Consider the following 26,179-nt stretch of genomic DNA (forward strand, 5'->3'; position numbering starts at 1 on the left):
TCCATATGATTTGACTTTGGGAGGCCAAGGTGAGTGGATCACCTGTGCGCAGGAGTTCGAGACCAGCCTGGCCAACATGACAAAAATCCCATCTCTACAAAGATAGAAAAATTAGCCTGGCATGGTGGCACATACCTGTAGTCCCAGCTACTTAGAGAGCTGAGGCAGGGCACGAGGATCACCTGAGCCTGGGAGGCGGAGGTTGCAGTAAGCTGTGATCACGCTACTGTACTCCAGCCTGGGCGGAAGAGTGAGACTCTGTCAAAAAACAAACAAACAAACAAACAAACAAAAAAACTACGTATGATTTGAGAGCAACATGTTATAGTTGCCTAGGTAATAACAATCTTATATTTCCCTTGGGAAACTGGCAGTGCTAGCTTTATGTGTATATTTTTCACATCGTGCAGCAGAGTGAAAATAGCTCTTGTCTCCCATAAGATTAGGATGTAATCTGGATAATGTCTTTTGTGTAAAACGCTAGATTTATTTAAAGAGGTGGTTCTCCAGATCTCCAGGAAAAACCAGACTCTATGAACAAAAGAGTAACAGTTTAAAGAAGAACTCACTCACTAAACTAAAGGTAAATGATATTAGAAAAAAAAAAAAAAAAAAAAAAGGTTCACTGCTAGGTGGAGATCTAAGGATTCTGGCTACTCTTTGGTGAAAGTTCTTGACTTCTGCCAAGAAAATAACACAAGAATTGGATTAAAATGAAGCTTCACAAGAATAGGGACCTAGACTTGGGCCTACAGCCTAGTAGCGTTCAATAAGAGAATAGGGACTTAGAGTGGACCCAAGGCCTATTAGCGTTGAATAAATACCTGCTAAAAAACTGAATGAATACACTTCTCAAAGAATCAAGAAGTCAGAATCTACAAAAGACCAGACAGTATACTCTAAAGGACTTTTTAAGACTTGTCCCCTAAGCTGAACAAAGCTAACTTCTGTATTGTACCTGCCCAGCTATATAAATATTCTGTGCCTTCTGAATCTTTTTATATATACAGAATTTCTGCTCACTTTAGCCTGATTGAAGAGTGAATAGTTGTTTGACTTATCAAGTTACCAATCAAATGCCAAGAGAGAGAACTTCAAAATGTGCCTTAGTTCATGGGGTTGGCAATAAAGAGCTGATGTTCTCTGGTTTGCTGTATATAATTCTAAAGTTTTATCCAAAAAAGTTGATTTTTATTTTTTATTTTTTTGTTTTTTAAGACAGTCTCGCTCTGTCGCCAGGCTGGAGTGTAGTGGCGTGATCTCGGTTCACTCAACCTCTGCCTCCCGGGTTCAAGTGATTCTCCTGCCTCAGCCTCCTGAGTAACTGGGGCTACAGGCGTGTGCCACAACACCAAGCTAATTTTTGTATTTGTAGTAGAGATGGGGTTTCACTATGTTGGCCAGGATGGTCTCCATCTCTTGACCTTGTGATCCGCCTGCCTTGGCCTCCCAAAGTGCTGGGATTACAGGTGTGAGCCACTGTGCCCAGCCAAAAAAAAAGTTGGTTTTTATAAGAAACACTACTAATAGACAAACCAAAATTCCAAGAATGAAAATGTTGTCTTTAGGGGAAAAATAATGAGGTCATCAGAGAGGCTACTGGGTTCCCATGGTGACATTTGTTTCTGATTATACGTATATAATATTAAATACTCTCTTCTGGGGTTTTAAAGACTTTTAAGAAAGGGAATGAGCCAGATTCATTTTCTTTCTAATTTTTGATATCCAATAGCATATTTTCTGGCCCCTAGAGACTGTTTGTGGAAGAGACAATTAGAGAGGGCGTGTGTGAGAAACTATGTGTGAGAGATGGTGTGTGCGAGAGGTTGTATATATATGAGACAAACTATATGTATGTGAAATCATGTGTGTATGAGAGAGATTGTGGGTATGAAAGATTGTGGGTGTGTGAGAAAGACTGAGAGTCTCCTGACTACAAAAAACAGGAAACAGGTCTTAAAAATAAGCCTATGGGATTCTGCCTATTTTAATTCCTTTTCTGGGCCTGAAAACATTTTAATAGAAGGTCCCAAATAACTCTTACTCTTCTTCATGTGTACACATGTTTACTTTCCATATTTACTTTTCTGATATTTTACCTATACAATAACCCATCGCTTTCTCAATGTACAGATAAGGCATACACAGAAAAAAGTATATTTTATTTAAACACCCCTCCATTTTCCTTGAACAAAATGGATGGGGTAGTACAAAAAAGAATTACAAATTGGATATATTCCCCTTACCACCCACTAAGAAAGATGTATTCTTAGCCAGTTATAGAAAGATACACCATTGGATACACCATCAAACGACCCAAGGCTCCAATAAACTACACACACTAGGAAGCACTCAACAGAAAGGGACAAATACACAGACCTTCAGTGAGACACTAGGAAAGGAGGCTAAAGGAACAAGAGGGACAGTGAAATGTGTGTTCCTTGAAAAGGATGGGCAGCTACTCAGGCAAGAACAGGGGGACCCTGCTGGAGAGTGTAACTGGGTGTATGTGTGTTTCTCTCTCACATGCAAACCCACACACACTCATCTCTTACACAAATGCACTCTTAAATATATCTACTGGCTCTCTCACACTAGTTTCTCTTTCACACTTGATCTCTCTGTGTTCTGTTGTTCCCTCATACAGTCTCTCTCTCACACAGTCTCTTGCATACACATACACTCTCTCTCTCTTTCTTTCTCTCTCTCTTTCTCTCTCTCTTTGAGATAGGGTCTGGCTCTGTCACCCAGGCTGGAGTGCAGTGGTGTGATCTCTGCTCACTGCAGCCTCGACTTCCCGGGCTGAAGAAATCCTCCCACCTCAGCCTCCTGAGTAGCTGGAATCAAAATGCCACCACCACGCCTGGCTAATTGTATTTTTAGTAGAGACGGGGTTGCCCAGGCTGGTCTCCAACTCCTGGGCTCAACCAATCCTCCCGCCTCGGCCTCCCAAAGTGCATACAATCTCTTATATGCAGTTTCTTTTCTATAGAATCTCTCTTACACACACAAATGACGCTCAACGTCTGTCTCACACTCTCTAATGGTTTCTTACACACGCACAATGTCCCTCATACATACACACAGCCTCTCTCATCGTGTACAATCTCCCTCATGCAGTCTATGTCCATAGTTTTTCACACAACCCCCTTCTTCTCTCAGTCTGTCGGCCTCTCAATCTCTCACACACATCCCCCCCAACACACCCCGTTGGCCCCGCCCCCTGTCTTGGCCCCTCCCCTGTATGGCTCCGCCCCGACAGCCGGGGGTTGGGCGAGCCAGTGACAGGAGGGGCCGGGCTGGTACTTCAGGCGCCCAGGCCGGCGGGGCGCGCTCCGGAGGCTCCTGTCAGCTGCGGGTGCGGCAGATCGCAGGGCAGCCCTCGGGCGGCGGCGCTCCCTAGTGCGTCGCGGCGTGGTCCTCCGGCGGCTGTCCCGGGCGGCAGGAGTTGGTGGCGGGATGTGCTCAGCCAGGGAGCTGCTGCGGGGCGGCGACGGCGGGGAGCGCGACGAGGACGGGGACGCGCTGGCGGAGCAGGCGGCGGCAGGGACCGAGCGGGATCCCGATGCGAGCCCGCGGCGGCGCGGACAGCGGCCGAAAGAGAACGAGCAGGTGAGCGCGGGGAGGGGCGGCGGCGGAGCGTCAGGGTCTGGGGCCGCGAGCCCCGCCCAGCGGTGGAGGGAAGGGATCAGGCCAGTGGGCCGCGCCGCAGCTCTGCCCCGCGTGGGGCACTGGCTCCGCGGCTCTCTGGGAAGCCGCCGCCGGGAGCGGTTAGACGGCGCTCCCGGGAGGAACCGCGGGGTCGCGCGAGTGCGGACGCCAGCGCCAGCCGCGGGGTCGCGTGTCTGACGGGGTCAGTGTGGCCAGTCCCCTGGCGTCCGGCAGAGGATTCTCAGGCCGGCGCCCAGGGCTCGGAGGAAATGCCCTCCATAGTGGTGATTTATTTAAAAGCCTCACTTGTAAACACTTCTTTTTCAACTTCGAGTCCGTGCCTTGCGCCGGGACTCCCCTCCCGCCCTCCATCTTGCGTTTCCGAGCCCACACCTAGCGTGTCTGGAAGGTGTGGGTGGATTCCGTCCAAGGGCAGCGCTGAAAGCATGAGTAGGAGCGGGTGTTACAATGGATGTCTTGACAGGGACTCTCCCAGAGCGAGTTCTTCACATAAACACAGATGAGATCAAAGCTTCAGTTAAGAAGTGGAGAGGCAAGAATATTGCTTTCGGTTAGCATTATACTAAAGAGAAAGAAGTATAAGAGGCCAGCCATAATAAGGGAAGAGAGAAGTTGGGTTATTTTTTAAACTCGCTGAGTTTGATCTCATTTAAATAAAGTGTGATAATGGGCATTATAACATCAGATATCTTAAAGATTAGACAAAAGGTTTAATTTTAAAATTGAATTGTATGTTGGATGAATTTTCTACAGCAAATACAGTATTTAGACTTTCCAAATACCTGAGGTAAGCCAATCTTTAGAATCACGTTAAGGCGCAGGAATTCAAATGATTATTGGCCTTTATTACAGCCTGTACTGTTAGAACAATTAATACCTGTCTCTCCTCATCTTTCTTCATCTATCCTTTCTGTCACATTTCACAAATTCCAGTATCATCACTAAATGCGTTAATAGATGTATACCTTATATTGTTTCAATAGGTTACTTAGGAAACAGAGTAACACTGTGCAGCACACAAAATATGCCTTAGCGTTAGGTTTGTTCACCACGTGGAGTGTAATTTTTCATCTGTGACAATATAAGAGAAAATGACTCAAGCAAATAATTTGGTAGCTAGTTCTTCTGATTGCCTTCCTAGTGGTTTTTCCCGTTAACTGTACTCAGTTGCTCAAGGGCTTGGTTTCCTCTAGCTTAAATTGCTCAACTGGAAAAGTGAAGAAGACAGCACAAGAATTCCTTTGGGGGTGGGGAGGGGGTGCATTTGAGCAGGGGTTTCCAAAGTAAATTTTCAAATGGTTGTAAGGGAGCATATAAAATACTTCATTTAAGCTTCTGTGCACTTCATTAGTATGATTATGTAGACATCACTAATAGCTGTGGTCTTTCCAAAATTGCTTATGTTACAAAGTAAAAGGATAAAACAAAAAATGAAATGTATATCTTAGAAAACAGATATCACTTTGCATACCTGCTCCTTCATTGAATGTCATGAAAGTTCATTTTTCATTTTCCTGTACTCTTTTGAAGTGTTATTTTTATCATTCTCTTTTTGCCTCAAGATTTATTAATGTATTCGAAGCCCCCATACACAATAATTAAAAATCACTTCTGAGATAGGCATTACCTACTACATTAGCAGCAAAGAAGAATTTGTCAAGAAGCCAAAAATAAGCAAAAACTTGGTGCAACCCAACCCACTGGTGTAAAAAGCAAACTTTTCTGATAAATCGTTTCTTGGTAATATTATATAAAGCCTTGCTGTTTTTTTTCAAGTCCTGTAAATGTAAAACTGTTATGCGTTACATGTGTAAAGATATTTGAGGGAGAAATGTAATTAACAACAATGGAACATATCCCAAGGACTCGTTTTATTTAGCTTTTATTTAAGGAGATGATTTTTGTTTGTCTTCTTGGTGGTTTTAAGGATACAAGGACGCCAGATTACAAATGGAATATTTTTGAAAGATTGGTTTCTAAGTTAATGATTTAGAACTTAAGGTGAACTTTTCCATGAAAACCATGATATAAACAGAAACAGAACCAAAACTAATTAGCTAGAAATGAGACAGAGGCCATCTTCCTGCCGTCTTTTCTGCTTGGCACGCTCACTTGGTGTTCCAGAGTCATGGATAGCCTCATGGATATTGAGAGGAAATTAGAGGCAGGAGCTAGCAGAGGCGCTCCTTCTAACCCGGAAAAGAGCTATGGTTGTATGCTCTTGAACTCGGTAACTCCAGAGGCACCTGACTTGTGCTCCTCTAACTCTTTCAGTGATTTTGTCAACACCTACTTTTCTGTACTAAGTCCCTTTCTATTTCTATTCCCCTCACAGAGTTTGCCCTTTCCTGATAATTTGATGGAGGTTTCTTTCTTGGGCTATTTCTCAAGCTAAAGCCTCCTCCACATACATCCCTTCCTTCACTGATTTTTCTTTCCACTTCTATCTGAAAGGTTCATTCCTTTTCCTCAACCTGGAAGGCTGTTTGATCAGCTTGTTATTATAATACCAGAACAAAATGTATCTTTATTTTGTTATTTATTTCATATAATACTGAAATGCTAGTATTAACATAGGTGTTTTATTACTAGTTAAGATATTGTCTGCATCATTTTTTACAATTTGTCCTTAGATGCTACTCCATTTGAGCAAAAAAAGAAGGTTCCCCTCTGTCCTTCTGGCCTGAGTCTTTCCAGGTAGGGTGACTGACAAAGGAGGCCTGGTTAAAATCAAGTCACTTAAGAAAGAAGGCATTGGGAGAATGAATCAAGTCCCGTAGATGAAGAAACTGTGCCAGGTTTGAAGTAGGATCGGGTGTCTAAAGAGAGAGAAGCAAGGGAAAGAAGGAATTTCAAGGAATGACCAAAGAACTGAAGAGACAGGACATAGCTATTCCATATATATGTTGGTAATAGTGTGCATGAGAGATGATCCAAGTATGTTCATGAGGGTGAATGCCAGGTGGCTTTACCTAAAAATTTCTGTGCCTTGATGCATAGCTGGAAGGCTAAACATTTCCAGTCCATTATTATATAATCTTAAATGTCAATAGCATCTGACTAGATGTGGCACAATGTACACTTACAATCTGAAATAACCTAACATGACCCTCTTACCTAGAGAATAGGGAAGTCCCATTATCCTTAGATTGACTTTAGAATTATTAACTCAAGTTTTAACATCTTTATGATGATAAAAGTAATGTGTGCTTTGGAAAATTAGAACTATAAAAAGATCTAAAGAAGAAAAAAGCCTTTGAAATCCCACTCTGAATAATATTTTGATATCAAATATGAAACATTTGGTATTACTACAGTATATTCATTTGTCTATGTGTATATGCATATATACACACTTTTTTTTTTTTTTTTGAGATAGGGTTTTGCTATGTTGCTCAGGCTAATCTCAAACTACTGGCCTCGAGCAATCCTCCCATCTCAGCCTCCCAAAGTACTGGGATTACAGGTCTGAGCCTCTGTGTCCAGCCACACACGTATTTTTAACATGTTTTAATATAAATAGAATTTTGTGTCTTCTTTTACAAAAGGTTCTGTCATTTTCCCATGTTATGGAAATTCTATGTGAAAACTCTCTTTAGGACTGCCAAATAATTCGTTCCCCTAACACCGCACATTGAAGTTGCTTCAAGCTTTCTTTTATAAATCATGCTGTATAATCTTTTATAATATTAAGCATTATATTAAAATCTATATTAAGTTTTTTATTTTTGTTGGTATTATGAAAAGGATTTTTTCCATATCATATTTTATTTCTGGTGTCTAGATATTGGCTTTTATGTATTTCATTTTTAACTGGCCACCTTTCTAAATTTTTATACTGGTACTAATAAATACTAGTATCTCTTAGACTTGATCTTCTAGGTATATAATTATCCATTTTATAGATAAGAATGATTTTGCTTCCTTTCAAATGATAATGTCTCATTTCTATTTCTTGCCTTTTGCAATGCCTAGAACTTTCAGAACAATGCTGGCTCATAGATAAATTTAAGTAAATAAATGAAGGAACTTCTGTAACAGCATTTGCCAAAGTGTGTTCCATGAGATGAGCTGTAAAAAAGAAACAAAATGGGGGGTCAGTGAGGGGGCCCATGCCTTTTTATCTATCAGTAGAAATATGATTAACAGTACAGATTCTAGATCAGGGATATCTGGGTTTGCCTTTTATTGACTGTAACTTTAGGCAAGTAACCTCTCTGGGCTTCAGTTTCTGCATCTGTATAATGGGAATAATTGTATCAACTTCGTAGGATTATTGGAAGTTTTATATGAGTTAATAATATGTGAGATGTACTTAGAGCAGTTTCTGGCATATAGCTAGCATGTGAGTGTTAGCTGTTAGACCTAATTTTGAACCAAAGTCCTAACTGAAACAAAATCTGAGAAAGGCAATTTTAAGTTTTCCAGCCTTTGCAATTAGAAAAACACCTTAGGAGAAAAGCAGAATAGAACAGTGTTAATATAGTTTGGATGTTTGTGGCCTCCAAATCTCATACTAAAGTGTGATCTACAGTGTTAGAGGTGGGGTCTCGTGGAAGGTGTTTGGATCATGGGGGTAGATCCCTCATAAATGGTTTAGTGCTATCCCTTTGATGATAGGTAAATTGTCACCCACTTAGGTCACACGAGATCTGGTTGTTTAAAAGAATCTGGGATCTCTTACTCTCTCTCCCTCTCTCTCTCCCTCCCTCCCTCTCTCCCTCCTTCTTGCCATGTGACACTGCCTACTCTCCCTTCACCTTCCACCATGCTTGTAAGCTTCCTAAAGCCCTTACCAGAAGCAGATGCCAGCACTATGTTTCTTGTACAGCCTGCAGACCCATGAGCCAAATAAACCTCTCTTCTTTATAAATTATCCAGTGCTGTATTATCTGTGTCTGATTTTTTTATAGCAATGGAAACTGACACAAGTATTCCTCAACTTTAATGTGCATAGGAATCATCTCTTATTAAATGCAGATTTTGATTCAGCTGGTTTGGAGTGAGATCTGAGATTTTGCATCTCTACAAGCTCCTAAGTGATACTGATGCTGTGCCCATGGACCACATTTTGGCAAGGGAATGGAGAATAAGCAAGTCAATATACTGTGTTTACCACACTTGCCCTTCAACATAGTATCAGTAATACATACATATGAAGTTGTTTAACTATTTTCTTAGAAGTGTATATTTAAACTCTTGGTAAAATATGAGAAGCCAATAGTTGTTCCCTAGGCCACATTATTTGCTGTAGGTCCTACAGCTAACTCATGCTAGAGCAGACTAGAACCCAGGTTTCTGAACACCAAAGCTAGTGTTTTTTGTTTCATAAATACAAAAAGCACATTACATGATGGAAGAACAGTCTGACAAATTTTCTGCCCTTCTTTAGATTGTGTAGTTCAAAACTAAATGTTAGTTTATACTCACTTCCTTTCACATATTTTAAAAGCAGTTTGCAAGCAATATTGTAACAAGTGCTATGAGCTTAGATGAATTCTGCCCTAACTTAATCTCATCTTGTTCCTAAGGACATCCAGTCACTAGAGTAACTCAGGGAATAATTTTGCATTTGATAGGCATCTTTTGTTCATTTTTTTAAATCATCCCGACTGGAACTTCTAAATCAGTGGTTCTCAACTGGGGGCGTTTTGTCCACAGGGGGCATTTGACAATGTCTGGACATTTTTTTATTGTTGAGACTAAGGGGGTGGTACTGACATCTAATATGAAAAGGCCAGGAATGCTGCTAAACATCCTATAATGCTATAGTCCCCTACAGCGAAGTATTGTCAGGCACAAAATTTCAATAGTGCCAAAGTTGAGAAACAATACTCAAAATATGTAAGGGTTACAGTCCTTTGAGTTGTCAAAAGTAATTACTCTGATAATAGATACTCCAATAGATAGTTTAAAATTGTTTATTTGCTTGAAACCTGTATTTTAAACAGACTTCTAAATGATCCCTTTTCTCTCCGTCTCTTCTAGCAACTCCTCAAATGCAACTTGCTGTATTTTGCTTTCTCGCACTTTCCTTTTCTGCCTTTCTTTCCTACCAACCACCTACTTTCTGTCCCTGTTGAGTCTCATTCTCCCATGTGTTTTATCCTTCTCCACCCATCTCGACCACTTTCTCTTCTTCTGCATACATCTTCCCCTACCTCTTCCACGTCTTTACAGAAGCTGAGCATTATGAAACAACGAAAAGGGGTTTGAAGTATGACAGATCTAATTTTGAATCCTGGTTTTACTACTTTATTAGCCCCCATGATCCTGATTACTTAATCCCTCAGAGATTCAGTTTCCTTATTGGTAATGGGTATAATGCTACCCACCTCTTAAAGTTTTTATGAAGATTCAGTCTCATTTTGTATGTAAAATGCCTTAACACATGGGAGGTAGGCCCTCAATAAATATTTGCTCCTTATTTTTCCCTCACCTTTTCTATTTTTCATCTTTTTCTCTGATTTTCCTCCTCTTATTTCCCTCAACTAACACATCATAGAACTGTGTTTTTAGTACATGTAATTCTCAAATTTATAGAATATTTATTGAACAAAGTGTTAAGATTGTCTTTTCTAAACATTAAATACATTGTTTCACAATCTCTAAAGAAAAAATTAAACCTGTCAACCTAAATTATGTTGTTTTTTTATGTAGATCTCTAGTTGGTTTTTTTTCCCCTTGTTGCTCACTAATCCTTGAAAGGAAAAATACCCACCTTCTCTGTACAAACTATTCTCAGTTTCCTATTCAAAAGAAGTGATAAGGCAAGATTAAAGGGAAAAACTGAAAGTACCATGGCATCAGTCTTGCTGTAACCAAAATATGTAGAAATTCTGTGTCTCCATTCATGTGTTCTTTAAGACTTAGCAAAACTATCCTCATTTTCTGTCTTTTCTGGAGTCATAATCTTATCTTGCAGTAACAGCCACCTATCTCCAAAAACCTTGTTTCTACTAGTTAGTTATGTTTTATTGCATTGTGTTTGTGTGTTTAAGAGAATTAATAAGATACTTGAAGTGTAGCTTCTTTTGAGCAGATCAGCTGAGTTTCTAACTAACCTGATGCAGAAGATACTTTGTATCTTCTGATCTTTTTCTCCATACCCAGTGTTCCCCCCTCCCCACAACCATTTAACTTCATTGGCAGCTGAGTCTAATCTTGGCATAGGAAAAGAAAGTGATTGGCTTTATTTCTTGCTATTTTCTTGTGGCAACAACTGCAGCTTATCAGGGTTCTAATCAAAAGGAAAGCATGGTACAAATGTTTTTAACTTTATGGAAAATAAAGGATAAAATTATTATTAATACTTAATATCTAAACATAATGTTAAGAAAGTTAAATTCCCATTGTGGTTTTTACTATATTTATTTTCATGTAACTTTTTAAATATCTGTGTTTGAGAATTTCTTTTATTTCCTCTTCCAATTAATCCAAAATAATTTAATTTTTGTTTTGATTAAACAAAAATTTAATCCTCGATTAAAGTTTTACTTAAATGTCTGCAGATGGTCTACAGAGGTAGGGAATTTAAGTTTGATGTTGCGTGACTGCAAATTCCATCAGTCTGACTGAATTGAGGATTTCTTATTCCATGAGTTTTAGAGGTAATAGCAACAGAAGTGAAATTTTCACTGCCAGAAATTGAGAATTGAGAAGGAAAGTCATTTTTCAGGAGAGATACTTGATTTTGACTACTTTTTTTCCCTAAGTTTGATACTTTATTTTTTAAAATTTATTTCTGTTTATTTTTGAGACAGAGTTTTCCTCTGTTGCCCAAGCAGGAGTGCAATGGTAGGATCTCAGCTCACTGCAGCCTCCATTTCCCAGGTTCAAGCAATTGTTTTGCCTCAGCCTACCAAGTTCCTGGGACTACAGGTGCGTACCACCATGCCTGACTTTTTGTATTTTTAGTAGAGATGGAGTTTTGCCATGTTGCCCAGGCTGGTTATGAACTTCTGGCCTCAAGCAATCTGCCTGCCTCGGCCTTTCACAGGGCTGGGATTACAGGCATGAGCCACCATGCCCACCCTGGCTACTTTTAACGAATAAGTTCACCCATCTTGTAGTAGCATCTAGCATATTGTCCTGCATGTACAAGGTACTAAGTAATGTCACCAGAGATTTCATATTTTTTTATTAAAAAAAGGAGGTTTTTGAAAAAGTATAAAATGTAGAAATTTCTTAACCTGCAGTTTGAAATCAAAAAGAGGCTTGGACAGGGCACAGTGGCTCATGCCTGTAATCCCAGCACTTTGGGAGGCTGAGGCGGCGGGTCACCTGAGGCCAGGAGTTCGAGACCAGCCTGGCCAACATGGCGAAACCCCACCTCTACAGAAAAATACAAAAATTAGCCGGGTGTGGTGGTGAACATCTGTAATCCCAGCTACTCAGGAGGCTGAGGTAGAAGAATCGCTTGAACCCAGGAGGCAGAGGTTGCAGTGAGCTGAGATCAGCCACTGTACTCCAGCCTGGGCGACAGAGCAAAACTCTGCGCCCACTGCCCCACCCCCAGACCCCCTCCCCAAAAAAAGAGGCTTCAGTTAGGCATATTCTTGAATTCGTGGCCCACTATTATATATCATTAGTTTATGAAAAGCCCTTCTCTTATTTAATTATTTTTCCATTGTATAACCATTTCTTTCACTACAATAGGCAGTTGTTCCAATACGTCTGTTAGATATTACGGAAATTGAGTGTATCTTTTTGACTACCTGGTGGTTTCATTTGTGTATTTGCAATTATGACTTATAATTTTAAAAATACTGAATCCCGGTAGTTAAAATGAAAAATGAATGCAAATTTTGATATTTTTCAGTTTATAATCATTTCAAAGACTAAGTTCTAGTTGATAGTCTCATTGGTTTTTATCCATCCCCTCAAAAAAATCTTTTTTCTTTTATTGGTTCTATGTAGTTTAGTGGGAGGTAAGTATAAAACAATGCTATAATTTTTCATTTACTGATAAATGACAAACAAGTTATAATGATAAAGAAGTTATAAATTATATAATATAATGCTGTTATTAGATGAAGCCTTATATAGGTAGTAAATTTTTACATTTAATTATATCTTTTTTAATGTTTTGTAGAAAATGAAAACTGCAACTTCTTATAGAGTCCGATAAATAGGAAAATATGTCCAGCCTCACTAGAAAGAAAAGAATTGCAAATTAAAACAATTAGGAATGATTTTTCACCTATCAAATTGTCAAAGATTAAAAAGATGAAAGGTGTGGGTTTAGAGATATAGTGTATAAAATACTATATGGCTATATGAGATATAGTGTATAAAATACACTAAAAATTAGAGGTATAAGTTAGTTCAGTATTTCTAGAAGGAAATATGATATCAAACCTTATGAACAGATACTATTATTGCCCCTACTTTAACATGTACAAATTGCAGAGCAAGGAGGTTAAGTAACAGTGAAAGTATAGCAGCTAGTAAGTTGCAGAGTTGAGATTCAAACCCATGCTTAAAAGCCCTAAACTACCAAGCTAGTGTTTGGCCATGAAATCAATTTAGTGGATTTTAAACAGGATAGGATAATATGGAAATTATTAGAATGCATCACACATGGTATGAGTGTCACTTTGTAGAACTTAATATGTACTAGTTTAGGTTATATTTGTTATTATGGATGACAGTCACGATCACTGCAGTAGCACAGACAGATCAATTCTATCTCAGGTGATGTACCTGGAACTCTTCCCCCAGATCTTCCCTTGGCAGAGCTTCATATCCCAGCATATCTATTACTCCCTCCGAAAGTTCAGCTCTGACTACTTTGTGGAAAGAACCTCCCACCCCATAATCCTCTCTTCCACTAGCCTGTTTTCTTTTCCTCATAGCTCTTCTTGCTAGTTGAAATTATCTTCCTTGTTAGTTAATATGTTTATTCTCTGCCACTCTTCACTGACCTCTCCACAGGCACACTCTAAAATGTAGAGTGTGTGCCCAATCCCCATGAGGACAGAGATTACATTATATGGCAAATGTTTCAGAAAATTATTTGGGCATCTCTGAGCTACTAGAGATGAATCTGTCAAAACTTCTATTGAAAAACATACTTGCTAGTAAAAACTCAATTGATGTTTTTGCTGAAGAAGTGTGACTTCCCAGGTGAAATTACCATGACTGAAATTAGTTTTCAAGAGGGAGAAACTTGGACTTTGTGTATAACAGGAACATGTCCTTTTATCAGAATTAACAGAAGAGGAACTAGTGATGTTAGTTGTGCATTGAGCTTAAAAGATTTCTGTGAAGCATTTGTAAAATTGTAGGCAAGGATGTAGTCCTTGAAATGCTGTATTTAAAAATATCACAATATAAAGAAGGTAAAAGGCTAACACATATAGAAACTGGGCATATTAACTTGTATTGCTCTAAATTTTGAGTTCTGTTTTTTGTTTTTTTGAAAATAGGATAGTAAGAAACCCAGATAGTCAATGAAGCCCAGAGCTAGTAGAAAGATAGTGAATAAAATTCTTATCAGCCATTTCAATTGTGACAATTGAAATTGAAATTATAATTTTCAAAAAGGTAAAAAGTATGGCTCTCATTAAACATAAAAGGAACACGTGGTAAATATTTTATGTAACTCATGATTTAGAGGGAACCCAGTAAATGTTACAACCTTTTCAAAGAAGAAATCAAAGAACTAAAAACATTTATGGAGAAGATACGTTGAAATGGATTTCAAAACTGGCTTTTTCCACAGGCAGAGAGAGGGAAGTCAATTGAACCTTAACTGGAACAGAATTTATTCCTATAGATAAGAATATTTTTGCATTGCTCTCAATTATCTGTAATTTATAGACTTTAAAATAACTCAAAGACCATGAAGACTAACAATGTTCTAAACAATGCCGTAGAGACACCCAATAATTTTTTTTGCTTATTCTAAATAGATAAATAGAGAAAGAAAATTTAGTAATAGACAAAGATAATTTCTAAAATTTGCTACACACAGTAGATTAAGTTTTGGATAGCAGGGCTATGTATGTCTCTTTAGAGTGTCATGTGATGTTAGAAAATATTAATTATATTCCAGTCTTCTTTTCTAGTACTGTTGAATGCATACATTCAGTGTACATGTGAAAGTGCATAATTTACATGAAAAAAAGTAAAAATTGATTTCTTTTTGACATTCTTCTGTTGAGTTATTATACAACTAAAACTAACCTGAATCTGAGATCACTCCCAAAAACCGCAAACATTTACAAAAAAAATTTGGTGAGAACAAGATTGCTGCTCAAAGGATTCCATATCTATGTCTAGATTTTATTTAGCACAGAAATCCCAATTGCTTGTTCATGTCATCCTAGCATATTTTCTCCGTGTGTTGAGTGGTCACTTGTTCAGAGACAACTTTGTCTATTCAAGAGTTTCACAGCAATGTAGAGGCACATTTCATTTAAGCTTTTAAATTTAAAGAAGGGCAGGAACAAAATGATTTTTTTCCATAAGGAATTAACCAATTAGCATGACTATCTTTGGCATCAATAAAAATATCCAATGTAAAACCCTTGAGAAAAATTACATAAAAAAATAGATACCAAACTTTGTCATTTGTTATTTATTTTATTAATTATAATTTATTATTATGGTTTATTTAACAGTAATATACTGAAAAAGGTATAATGATTCTGCCATTTCTGGATGATAATATTTTCTTCTTGGAGTTTAAATGATTCGCTATTTGGAAATCAAAGTCTTTGGGCACTCTATATTTGGCTATGATTTTCAACCTCAAGTTGCTCTAACAATCTTGCTATATACTGAAGATACTTTCTCCTTTTACATAATATTGAACATAAATTGTTTTAATAACTGATTGTAATAATTGTATTATATAAATGTTTCTGTATTTATTATTATTTATTTTTCTGGCTAGCAGGTACTTTCTTGATAGCTTTTAACCCATTCATTTCAAAAATTTAATGAGCTCCTACTGTTTTTCCAGGCACTGATCTAAGTCAAGATATAAGGAAACAAATAAAAACAGGCCACATTTCATTTCTAATTAATCTTGTGTTGTAGTAGGGAAAGAGAGACAATGCATAAATGAACAAGTATATCAGCCAACAAGTAAATCATTGGGTTATATGCACTATGAAAAAAAAGCAGGAAGGTAGACAGGGAGTGTGGATATGAACTAGGATTGCTATTTTTATTGTTATTCTTATTTTTTCATTGCTATTGATATATAATATTTGAACATATTTATGGGGTACATGTGATATTTTGAAGCATGCATTGTGTAATGATTAAATCAGTGTATTTAGGATATCCATCATCTCAAACATTTATTATTTCTTTGTGTTGGGAACATTCAAATATTCTCTTCTAGCTTTTTTGAACTATACAATATATCGCTGTTAACTGCAGTCACCTAACTGTGCTATTGAACACTAGATTTTTTCTTACTGTATGATTGTGCTTTATCACCCCCTTTCCCCCCATACATACATACTTCCCAGCTCTGTTAACTGTCATTCTACTCTGTCTCCAAAAAAATCAACCTTTTTAACTCCCACATATGAGTGAGAATATGTAATATTTGTCCTTCTGTGCCTGGCTTATTTCACTTTTAAATAAAGTGGTCATGGAAGAGCTCACTGAGGTAATAGTTGAGCAAAGACCCAAAGGAAGTGAGAATTATCTACTTGACTGTGCCCCTCTGTTTGCTTTGACTCTTTAGTAGGGTAGAGCAATTTAAGTCCCAGTCTTAGTAATTATGATAACATACCTGTCTTCAATCTAGATTCTCAATTCTTTCTCACAATCCCCACTTCCAGTTCTCTATATTTTGTTGCTATTTTATTTGCTCCTACTGTAAGCAAATGCAAATTCTTTGTGGAAAGATAGAAGGAAAAAGTAAACTAACTATGGACTTATTTCAGTTAGCAAATTTCCTCTTTTAAAAGGTGCATTTATTATACCAAAGCCAGACAAAGACACATCAAAGAAAGAAAACTGCAGACCAATATCTCTGATGACTATTGATGTACAAATTCTCAAGAAAATATTAGCAAACCAAACAATATACTAAAAACGTTATTCATCATGACCAAGTGCGATTTATCCCAGGGATGCAAGGATAGTTCAACATGATGATCAATGTGATGTATCAACAGAATGAAGGATAAAAACCATATGATCATTTCAATTGATGCTGAAAAAGCATTTGATAAAATTCAACATCCTTCATGATTTAAAAAAAAAACACTAAAAAACTGGATATAGAAAGAAAATACCTCAATATAATAAAAGCCACATACGACAGACCCACAGCTAGCATCATACTGAATGGAAAAAAACTGAAAGCCCTTCCTCTAAGATGTAGAACATGAAAGGGGGATGTCCACTGGTCACCAGTGTTATTCAACTTAGTAATGGAAGTCCTAGCTAGAGCAATCAAACAAGAGAAAGATACAAAGGGCATCCAGATTGGAAAGGAAGAATTCAAATTATACTTGTTTGTATATGATATGATGTTATATTTGGAAAAACCTAAGGACTCCATCAAAAAACTATTAGAACTGATAAATTCAATAAAGTTGCATAATACAAAACCAACACACAAGAATCAGTAGCATTTCTGGCTGGGCACAATGGCTCATGCCTGTAATCCCAGCACTTTGGGAGGCCGAGGTGGGCAGATCACTTGAGGTCAGGAGTTTAAGACCAGTCTGGTCAACATGGTGAAACCCCATCTCTACTAAAAAATATAAAAATTAGCTGGGCATGGTGATGCATGCCTGTAACCCCAGCTACTCGGAGGCCAAGACAAGAGAATCACTTGAACCCAGGAGGCAGAGGTTGCAGTGAGCCAAGATCACGCCGCTGTACTCCAGCCTGGGCAACAGAGCAAACCTCCATCTCAAAAAAAAAAAAAAAAAAAAATCGGTAGCATTTCTCTATACCAACAGTGAACAGTCTGAAAAAGAAAATTTTTAAAACTTATCCCATTTACAATAGCTACAAATAAAATTAAATACCTAAGAATACATTAACACATTTAACCAAATAAGTAAAAGATGTCTACAATGGAAAATGTATAACACTGACGAACGAAATTGAAGAGGACACCAAAAAATGGAAAGATATTGCATGTTCATGGATTGCAAGAATCAATATTGTTGAAATGTCCATACTACCCAAAGCAATCTACAGATTCAATGCAGTCTCTATCAAAATACCAATGACATTCATCACAGAAATAGAAAAAACAATCCCAAAATTTATTTAGAATCACAGAAGATCCAGAATAGCCAAAGCTATCCTGAGCAAAAAGAACAAAACTGGAGGAAACACATTGCCTGACTTCATATTATACTACGGAGCTTTAGTAACCAAAACAGTGTGGTACTGGCATAGAAACAGACACATAAATCAGTGGAACAGAATAAAGAGCCCAGAAACAAATCCACACACCCACAGTAAACACATTTTCAACAAGGGTGCCAAGAATATACACTAGGGAAAAGACAGTATTTTCAATAAATGATGCTGTAGGAAAACTGGATATCCATATGCAGAAGAATGAAACTACATCCCTATCGCTTGCCATATACAAAAATCAAATCAAAATGAATTAATACTGAAACACCTCAGACTATGAAACTACTACAAGAAAACATTGGGGAAAAGCTCCAGGACATTGGTTTGGACAAAAAATTCTTGAGTAATACCACAAGTACAGGCAACTAAAGCAAAAATGTACAAATGGGATCACATCAAGTTAAAAAGCTTCTGCGAAGAAATAAAGATGTTCTTTGAAACCAATGGGAACAAAGACACAACATACCAGAATCTCTGGGACACATTTAAAGCAGTGTGTAGAGGGAAATTTATAGCACTAAATGCCCACAAGAGAAAGCTAAATGCCCACAAGGAAAGATCTAAACTTGACACCCTAACATCAATTAAAAGAACTAGAGAAGCAAGAGCAAACACATTCAAAAGCTAGCAGAAGGCAAGAAATAACTAAGATCAGAGTAGAACTGAAGGAGATAGACACACAAAAAACCCTTCAAAAAATCAATGAATCCAGGAGCTGGTTTTTTGAAAAGATCAACAAAATTGATAGACCTCTAGCAAGACTAATAAAGAAGAAAAGAGAAGAATCAAGTAGATGCAGTAAAAAATTATACAGGGGATATCACCACCGACCCCACAGAAATACAGACTACCATTAGAGAATACTATAAACACCTCTATGCAAGTAAACTAGAAAATCTAGAAGAAACAGATAAATTTCTGGACACATACACTCTCCCAAGACTAAACCAGGAAGAAGTTGAATCTCTGAATAGACCAATAACAGGCTCTGAAATTGAGGCAATAATTAATAGCCTACCAACCAACCAAAGTCCAGGACCAGACGGATTCACAGCTAAATTCTACGAGAGGTACAAAGAGGGGCTGGTACCATTCTTTCTGAAACTATTCCAGTCAATAGAAAAAGAGGGAATCCTCCCTAACTCATTTTATGAGGCAAGCATCATCCTGTTACCAAAGCCTGGCAGAAATACAACAAAAAGAGAATTTTAGACCTATATCCCCAATGAACATCGATTCAAAAATCCTCAATAAAATACTGGCAAATCGAATCCAGTGGCACATCAAAAAGCTTATCCAGCACGATCAAGTTGGCTTCATCCCTGGGATGCAAGGCTGGTTCAACATATGCAAATCAATAAGCATAATCCATCATATAAACAGAACCAAAGACAAAAACCACATGATTATCTCAATAGATGGAGAAAAGGCCTGCGACAAAATTCAACAGCTTCATGCTAAAAACTCTCTAATAAACTAGGTATTGATGGGAAGTATCTCAAAATAATAAGAGCTATTTATGACAAACCCACAGCCAATATCATACTGAATGGGCAAAAACCAGAAGCATTCCCTTTGAAAACTGGTACAAGACAGGGGTGCCCTCTCTCACCACTGCTATTCAGCAAAGTGTTGGAAGGGCAATCAGGCAAGAGAAAGAAATAAATTAGGAAAAGAGGAAGTCAAATTGCCCCTGTTTGCAGATGACGTGATTATATATTTAGAAAACCCCATTGTCTCAGCCCAAAATCTCCTTAAGCTGATAAGCAACTTCAGCAAAGTCTCAGGATACAAAACCAATGTGCAAAAATCACAAGCATTCCTATACACCAATAACAGACAAACAGCCAAATCATGAGTGAACTCCCATTCACAATTGCTTCAAAGAGAATTAAATACCTAGGAATCCAACTTACAAGTGATGTGAAGGACCTCTTCAAGGAGAACTACAAACCACTGCTCAAGGAAATAAAAGAGGACACAAACAAATGAGAACATTCCATGGTCATGGATAGGAAGAATCAATATCATGAAAATGGCCATAATGCCCAAGGTAACTTATAGATTAAGTGACATCCCTATCAAGCTACCAATGCCTTTCTTCACAGAATTGGAAAAAACTATTTTAAAGTTCATATGAAACCAAAAAAGAGGCCCGCATTGCCAAGACAATCCTAAGCCAAAAGAACAAAGCTGGAGGCATCACGCTACCTGACTTCAAACTATACTACAAGGCTACAGTAACCAAAACAGCATGGTACTGGTACAAAAACAGAGATGACCAATGGAACAGAACAGAGCCCTCAGAAATAATACCACACCTCTACAACCATCTGATTTTTGACAAACCTGACACAAACAAGCAATAGGGAAAGGATTCTCTATTTAATAAATGGTGCTGGGAAAACTGGCTAGCCATATGTAGAAAGCTTTTGAAACTGGATCCCTTCCTTACACGTTATACAAAAATTAATTCAAGATGGATTAAAGACTTAAATGTTAGACCTAAAACCATAAAAACCCTAGAAGAAAACTTAGGTAATACCATTCAGGACATAAGCATGGGCAAGGACTTCATGACTAAAACACCAAAAGCAATGGCAACAAAAGCCAAAATTGACAAATGGGATCTAATTAAACTAAAGGGCTACTGCACAGCAAAAGAAACTACCATCAGAGTGAACAGGCAACCTACAGAATGGGAGAAAAATTTTACAATCTACCCATCTGACAAAGGGCTAATATCCAGAATCTACAAAGAACTTAAACAAATTTACAAGAAAAAATCAACCCCATCAAAAAGTGGGCAAAGGATATGAACAGACACTTCTCAAAAGAAGACATTTGTGCAGCCAACGGACACAGGAAAAAATGCTCATCATCACTGGCCATCAGAGAAATGCAAATCAAAACCACAATGAGATACCATCTCACACCAGTTAGAATGGCAATCATTAAAAAGTCAGGAAACAACTGGTGCTGAAGAGGATGTGGAGAAATAGGAACACTTTTACACTGTTGGGACTGTAAGCTAGTTCAACCATTGTGGAAGACAGTGTGGTGATTCCTCAAGGATCTAGAACTAGAAATGCCATTTGACCCAGTGATCCCATTACTGGGTATATACCCAAAGGATTATAAATCATGCTGCTATAACGACACATGCACACATATGTTTATTGCAGCACTATTCACAATAGCAAAGACTTGGAACCAACCCAAATGTTCATCAATGATAGACTGGATAAAAAAAAAAATGTGACACATATACACCATGGAATACTATGCAGCCATAAAAAAGGGTGAGTTCATCATCTTTGTAGGGACATGGATGAAGCTGGAAACCATCATTCTGAGCAAACTGTTGCAAGGACAGAAAACTAAATACCTCATATTCTCACTCATAGGTGGGAATTGAACAATGAGAGCACTTGGACACAGGGTTGGCAACATCACACACTGGGGCCTGTTGTGAGGTGGGGGGAGGGGGAAGGGATAGCATTCGGGGATATACCTAGTGTAAATGACTAGTTAATGGGTGCAGCACACCAACATGGCACATGTATACATATGTAGCCTGCACGTTGCGCACATGTATCCTAGAACTTAAAATATAATTTAAAAAAAAAAGGATGAGTTCATGTCCTTTGTAAGGATATGGATGAAGCTGGAAACCATCATTCTGAGCAAACTGTCACAAGGACAGAAAACCAAACACCGCATGTTCTCACTCATAGGTGGGAATTGAACAATGAGAACACTTAGACATAGGGTGGGGAACATCACACACCGGGACCTATTGTGGGATGGGGGGAGGGAGGAGGGATAGCATTAGGAGATATACCTAATGTAAATGACAAGTTAATGGGTGCAGCACACCAACATGGCACATGTATAGATACGTAACAAACCTGCACGTTGTGCACATGTACCCTAGAACTTAAAGTATAATGATAAAAATTAAAATAAACTGAAAAAAAAAAAGCTTCTGCACAGCTAAAGAAACAGTCAACCAAGTGAAGATACAACCCACAGAATGGGAGAAAATATTTGTAAACTACCTATCTGACAAGGGATTAATAACCAGAATATATAAGGAACTCAAATGATTCTATAGGAAAAAAGTCTAATAATTCAATTTTAACGTGGGCAAAAGATTTAAATAGACATTCCTCAAAAAAAGACATACAGGCCAGGTGCCGTGGTTCATGCCTGTAATCCCAACACGCTGGGAGGCCAAGGCAGGCCAATCACTTGAACTCAGGAGTTTGAGACCAGCCTGGGCAATATGGTGAAACCCCATCTCTACAAAAAATACAAGAAAACTAGCCAGGCATGGGCTCAGCTATTTGGGAGGCTGAGGTGGGAGAATCACCTGAGCCTAGGAGTTCCTTCAAGTCTTCAGTAAGCTGTGATCACACCACCACACTCCAGCCTGGATGACAGAATGAGACCCTGTCTCAAAAGCAAAAACAAAAATAAGACATACAAATGGCAAACAGGCATATGAAAAGATGCTCAACATCACTGAGCATCAGAGAAATGCAAATCAAAACTACAGTGATATATCATCTCACACCAGTTGAAATGTTTTTTATCCAAAAGACAGGCAATTAAAAAAAAAAACTAGTGAGGATGTGGAGAAAAGGGAAGCCTCATACACTGTTGGTGGGAATGTACTTTAGTATGACCACTATGGAGAACAGTTTGGAGATTCCTCAAAAAACTAAAAAATCGAGCTTCCATACAGTCTATCAATCCCACTGCTGGGTATATCCCCAAAAGAAAGGAAATTAGTATCTCAAAGAGATATCTGCACTCTCATATTTGTTATAGCAGTGTTCACAATAGCTAAGATTTGGAAGCAACCTAATTGTCCATTAACAGATGAATGGATAAAGAAAATGTGGTACTTATACCCAAGGGAGTACTAGTCAGCCATTAAAAAGAGTGAGGTCGTCTTTTGCAACAACATGGATGGAACTGGAGGTCATTATGTTAAGTGAAATAAGCCAGGCACAGGAAGACAAACGTCGCATATTCTCACTTATTTGTGAGATCTAAAAATCAAAATAATTGAACTCATGAAGGTAGAGAGTAGAAGGATGGCTACCAGAAGCTGGGAAGGGTAGTGGGGCGTGAGGGGGAAGTGAGGATGGTTAATGGTTACAAAAAGAATGGAATGAATGAATGAGACCTAGTATTTGATGGTACAACAGAGTGATTGTTGTCAAAATAATTGTACATTTTAAAATAACTAAAAGAGTGTAATTGGATTGTTTGTAACACAAAATTAAATGCTTGAGGGGATGGATACCCCATTTTCCATGATGTGCTAATTTCACATTGTATACCTATATCAAAATATCTTGTGTGCCCCACGAATATATACACCTACTATGTGCTCAGAAATTTTTTTTTGTTTTTTTTTTTTTTTTTGGAGACGGAGTGTTGCTCTGTCGCCCAGGCTGGAGTGCAGAGGTGTGATCTCGGCTCACTGCAAGCTCCGCCTCCCGGGTTCACGCCATTCTTCTGCCTCAGCCTCTCTCAAGTAGCTGGGACTACAGCCCTGCCACCACGCCTGGCTAATTTTTTTTTTCTTTTTTTTTTAATTAGAGACAGGGTTTCACTGTGTTAGCCAGGATGGTCTTGATCTCCTGACCTTGTGATCTGCCCGCCTCAGCCTCCCAAAGTCCTGGGAAATTTTTTAAAAATGTTTTTTAAAAGTACATTTCTTAATGAAGATTGTATACTCACACCTTACAATGAATTTGTTTATTCTGCTTTCCTTTTAATACCTGGTTCAACTCCTTTACAATAAGAGATTTAGAAATTTGATTATTTGATGTGAAGGGGTGAGGTTGAGATGGAGAATGTAAGTTATTTACGGCAAAGCATGTTTTCTGAAAAAGAAATTTTCCTATAAACTGTACTACAGTTTATTGGAATGAACTCAGAATTTGTTGTCAGACTACTGCCTTCAAATCCTGGCTGGCTGATTTGGGGGAAGTCCTCTGGAGTCAGTTAGACCTCTAGACTCTAATAGCACCCACCCGACTGTGATTTTGTGTGGAGCTAATGCTTGGAATATATGTGTTTAATAGTTCATTGAACAAATGGCTGTAAGCAAAGGAAGATGGAAAAAGATCAAAATTAGAAGGATTTTTTTCTGAAGATATTAAAAATACTAATAATTTTCTCTTGGCCAAGGTATGATTTAAAAATTGGGTCTTCAGCATATAAACTATATACGTATTAATAAAAATCATTAGAGAAGATGAACTCTCCATCAGAAGAGAACATAGAGTAAAAAGATAAGATGCCCTCTAGATAAGCCCCTGAGGAGTTCTAACTATAAACTCAGAAGGGAATGGGCCAACGGAAGTAGACCAAAGAGAAAAAGGGAGATGAAGACACCTAGAATGACTAGTAGGCTTCTGGCTTGCACTGCAGGTTGTGCCATTTATTGAGGCGGAGGATACTGGAGGAAGACCAATTTTAGAGCAGATGATTATGAATTTGGTACTGGGCATGTTGAATTTGAGGTTCCTATAAGACATTCATATAGAAATGTTGAATATGTAGTTGAGCATTCTAGTCTAGAAATCTGAAGAGTTGCCTGAGCTGAGAAGTGATGTTCTGAAAGATAAGAAGAAAACTGTGAATCTTTATGAAAATATGGGTCATTTTAATTAGGAAGGGATAGTGCAGCAGTGTTTTATATGGTAATTTGGGTACATATCTTTATATACTAAGTAGCTTAATAGCAGGGAATATGGGTTATTATTTTGTATACCCTACAGCACTTAACCTTACTCTTGGTAAGCATTCAATAATTATTTGTTGAATTGAACTAAATTGACTAAAGAGTTTATTTTGCAAGCTAGCCTATTCTGTGAATCAAGGATTGTGATTTAGCTGAGTTGAAGCTTAGTAATCAAAGATTCTCAAGGAGGACATGACAGACATCAAGAACCAATGTGTGGCTTCCTGAAAGTAAGCAGCAATCAGTCTGGCAAATCAGTCAGGTCTGTTCAGGCTTGCCACAAGTAGGGCACAGCACATCTTGCATAAAATGCAGGTGCAAAACTTGCTGAGAGGAGAGGATCATAACTTTGGTATGTAAGCACAAACTGTATTACAGTAAGCATAAAACTTCTAATAATTTTCACTATATCACCATTCACCTAAAATTAAAACAACTAATATACTTCGTTATGAAATAAGGTGACTTTATGTAGATATACTGTTTTTCAAAGAGTTTTTTCACAAGAAATGTCACAGATTCACACACATTTCTTTATCTACAAGACTAGATTCCTACAGACTCTTTAGTCCTATAAATAATGAAAAGCAATTAAACTTTTTTCCCTACTTAGTTCAAATGATTGATAGCTTAATAGATACTTCATTTAATAAGAATTGTCCAGCAGTAGTTATTTCAGAACTGCAAAGAAAAAAATCAGCCAAGTCAATGGGTTTGACAGAAAGTGGAATGTATAAAACAAGCTGTTATTGTACAGGAAACAATAAACTCCCAAACAATTAATATATATGAATGGCATTTTCATAGCTTTTTGAAAAATTGTCAGATTTGTAAGTACTGTTAACTTTGCTATGAGACAAAATTCCATCATAGATCTTACTAAGAAATTATTGATAAATTAATTTTAAAAGAAACTTAGTTCTAACAAGGATGGTTCCTATATTTGAATTTATTTTTTTAATTTGAGACAGTGTTTGGCTCCTGTTGCCCAGGCTGGAGTGCAATGGCGCAATCTCAGCTCATTGAAACTTCCACCTCCCAGATTCAAGCGATTCTTCCACCTCAGCCTTCCAAGTAGCTGGGATTACAGGCGTGCGCCCCCACACCTGGCTTAATTTTGTATTTTTAGTAGAGACGAGTTTCAGCATATTGGTCAGTCTGGTCTTGAACTCCTGACCTCAAGTAATCCGCCTGCCTCGGCCTCCCAGAGTGCTGGGATTACAGGCGTGAGCCCTGGCACCCAGCCTTTGATACTTCTATTAGTCATGCCTACATGTTCAACTCTTTAAATATAATATGGAAAAGATACAACAGCATAAGCAAAATAGTCTTCAATCTTCCATATAGCTTTACCTTGGACTAGGTACAAACTTAAAACTCCTATCCTAA

General features: G+C 38.0%; 1 protein-coding gene across 1 annotated transcript in view; it reads left to right on the forward strand.

Annotated features, from left to right (window-relative positions):
- Positions 1-3,246: 3,246 nt before the first annotated feature.
- Positions 3,247-26,179, forward strand: part of FAM241A (family with sequence similarity 241 member A) — a 38,484-nt gene continuing 15,551 nt past the window's right edge. The window contains 1 exon segment of the mRNA NM_001193924.2: positions 3,247-3,612. Within this exon segment, the coding sequence (NP_001180853.1) occupies positions 3,460-3,612 (153 nt within the window). The 5' untranslated portion in view covers positions 3,247-3,459.

Source organism: Macaca mulatta, chromosome 5 (assembly GCF_049350105.2).
Source record: "Macaca mulatta isolate MMU2019108-1 chromosome 5, T2T-MMU8v2.0, whole genome shotgun sequence".
In the NCBI taxonomy this organism is placed as follows: Eukaryota; Metazoa; Chordata; class Mammalia; order Primates; family Cercopithecidae; genus Macaca; species Macaca mulatta.